The following is a 2,658-nucleotide window of genomic DNA, read 5'->3' as shown; positions in this document are numbered from 1 at the left end:
AAAACTTGTGGCGCTCATTAATGTTATAAACTGTTGGCGGCTCATTAATGTTATAAACTGTGGCGCTCATAATGTTTATAAACTGTGGCGCTCATTAATGTTATAAACTGTGGCGCTCAATTCATGTTATAAACTGTGGCGCTCATTCATGTTATAAACTGTGGCGCTCATTAATGTTATAAAACTGTGGCGCTCATTAATGTTATGAACTGTGGCGCTCATTAATGTTATGAACTGTGGCGCTCATTAATGTTATGAACTGTGGCGCTCATTAATGTTATGAACTGTGGCGCTCATTAATGTTATGAACTGTGGCGCTCATTAATGTTATGAACTGTGGCGCCCTCATTATTTCAACTGTGGCGCTCATTAATGTTATGAACTGTGGCGCTCATTAATGTTATGAACTGTGGCGCCCATTAATGTTATGAACTGTGGCGCTCATTCATGTTATCAACTGTGGCGCTCATTCATGTTATGAACTGTGGCGCTCATTCATGTTATAAACTGTGGCGCTCATTAATGTTATGAACTGTGGCGTCATTAATGTTATGAACTGTGGCGCTCATTAATGTTATGAACTGTGGCGCTCATTAATGTTATGAACTGTGGCGCTCATTAATGTTATGAACTGTGGCGCTCATTAATGTTATGAACTGTGGCGCCCATTCATGTTATCAACTGTGGCGCTCATTAATGTTATGAACTGTGGCGCTCATTAATGTTATGAACTGTGGCGCCATTTATGTTATGAACTGTGGCGCTCATTCATGTTATCAAACTTGTGGCGCTCATTCATGTTATGAACTTTGGCGCTCATTCATGTTATAAACTGTGGCGCTCATTAATGTTATAAACTGTGGCGCTCATTCATGTTATAAACTGTGGCGCTCATTCATGTTATGAAACTGTGGCGCTCATTCATGTTATGAACTGTGGCGCTCATTCATGTTATCAACTGTGGCGTTCATTCATGTTTATAAACTGTGGCGCTCATTCATGTTATAAAACTGTGGCGCTCATTCATGTTATAACTGTGGCGCTCATTCATGTTATAAACTGGTGCGCTCATTAATGTTATGAACTGTGGCGCTCATTCATGTTATAAACTGTGGCGCTCATTCATGATAAACTGTGGCGCTCATTAATGTTATAAACTGTGGCGCTCATTCATGTTATAACTTGGATTAGCTAACACAACGTGCCATTGGAACACAGGAGTGATGGTTGCTGATAATGGGCCTCTGTACACCTATGTAGATATCCCATTAAAAATCAGCCGTTCACAGCTACAATCGTCATTAACAATGTCTACACTGTATTTCTGATAAATTTGATGTTATTTTAATGGACAAAAAAATGTGCTTTAAAAAAAAAAAACACTAGGACATTTCTGAGTGACCCCAAACTTATGAACAGTAGTGTAAACACAGACATAAATAATGCAATTGAACTAACATATCTTGTTTCTCCTGTCTCCTCTCCCAGGTACCAATCAGACAGCTCCAGTTAATGTAAATGAATAGCTTTGTGTCTTCCTCCATTTCTGCTCTGTCTACAGCATCAAATGTTAGTGGGGGGGGGGGAAAGGCTATACCTAATCAACCATGTCCTGAACTAGCATTTTCTCTCTCTCCTCAGGTTCCGTTGTCCCACTCGTCGTCGTGTAAGGCTCAGAGTTGTGGGAATGGTTACCCAGAGCAGAGCTCCGTAGACTGGGACCCGTCTTCCTTCCTCTCAGCCCACAAACTTTCTGGTCTCTGGAACTCGGCTCACAGCAATGGAGGGATCCACTGCAATCACAGCACTGCCTCGCACGCACAGCAAGGTAAAACACACCTTGACCCCACACCTCTGCTCGGGTCTCTCAAGGTTAAGTCATACACAGATGCAAACTACTGTAGACATTCATTATTTGGCATGTTTTCAGTTAATTTACTGTAACAGAATTGTAACATTTGCAGACATTTACACTGACAAAATGGAGGGGACTGTACTCCGGTGTGTACCTACTGGCTAGCTTGAAACAGAAGCACACCCTGTTACTCCTCTGAGTAAAACTTTCTTCAATCAATCAGATTTATTTATAAAGCCCTTCTTACTAAAGGACTGATTTTTCAACGCCGATACCCATACCGATTATTGGAGGACCCCAAAAAACGATACCGATATTTTTATTATTTGTTTATTTGTAATAATGACAATTACAACAATACTGAATGAACACTTTTATTTTAACTTAATATAATACATCAATAAAATCAATTTAGCCTCAAATAAATAATGAAACATGTTCAATTTGGTTTAAATAATGCAAAAACAAAGTGTTGGAGAAGAAAGTAAAAGTGCAATATGTGCCATGTAAGAAAGCTAACGTTTAAGTTCCGTGCTCAGAACATGAGATGAGAGCTATGAAAGTGGTGGTTCCTTTTAACACGAGTCTCAATATTCCCAGGTAAGAAGCTTCCGTCCCTCTCCTCGCTCCTACCTGGGCTCGAACCAGGAACACATCGACAACAGCCACCCTCGAAGCATCGTTACCATCGCTCCACAAAAGCCGCGGCCCTTGCAGAGCAAGGGGAACAACTACTTCAAGGTCTCAGCGAGTGACGTCACCGATTGAACGCTATTAGCGTGCACTCCGCTAACAACAGCTAG

At 41.0% G+C, this 2,658-nt stretch overlaps 1 protein-coding gene across 1 annotated transcript in view; it reads left to right on the top strand.

Annotated features, from left to right (window-relative positions):
- fam193b (family with sequence similarity 193 member B) overlaps nt 1–2,658 on the top strand; it is a 40,493-nt gene that overhangs the window by 13,056 nt on the left and 24,779 nt on the right. Inside the window, 1 exon segment of the mRNA XM_070439861.1 lies at nt 1,642–1,828. Within this exon segment, the coding sequence (XP_070295962.1) occupies nt 1,642–1,828 (187 nt within the window).

Source organism: Salvelinus sp. IW2-2015, unplaced genomic scaffold (genome assembly GCF_002910315.2).
Source record: "Salvelinus sp. IW2-2015 unplaced genomic scaffold, ASM291031v2 Un_scaffold1980, whole genome shotgun sequence".
Lineage (NCBI taxonomy): Eukaryota > Metazoa > Chordata > Actinopteri > Salmoniformes > Salmonidae > Salvelinus > Salvelinus sp. IW2-2015.
Note: the sequence above shows the minus strand (reverse complement) of the source record. Positions and strands in the feature narration are given on the sequence as shown.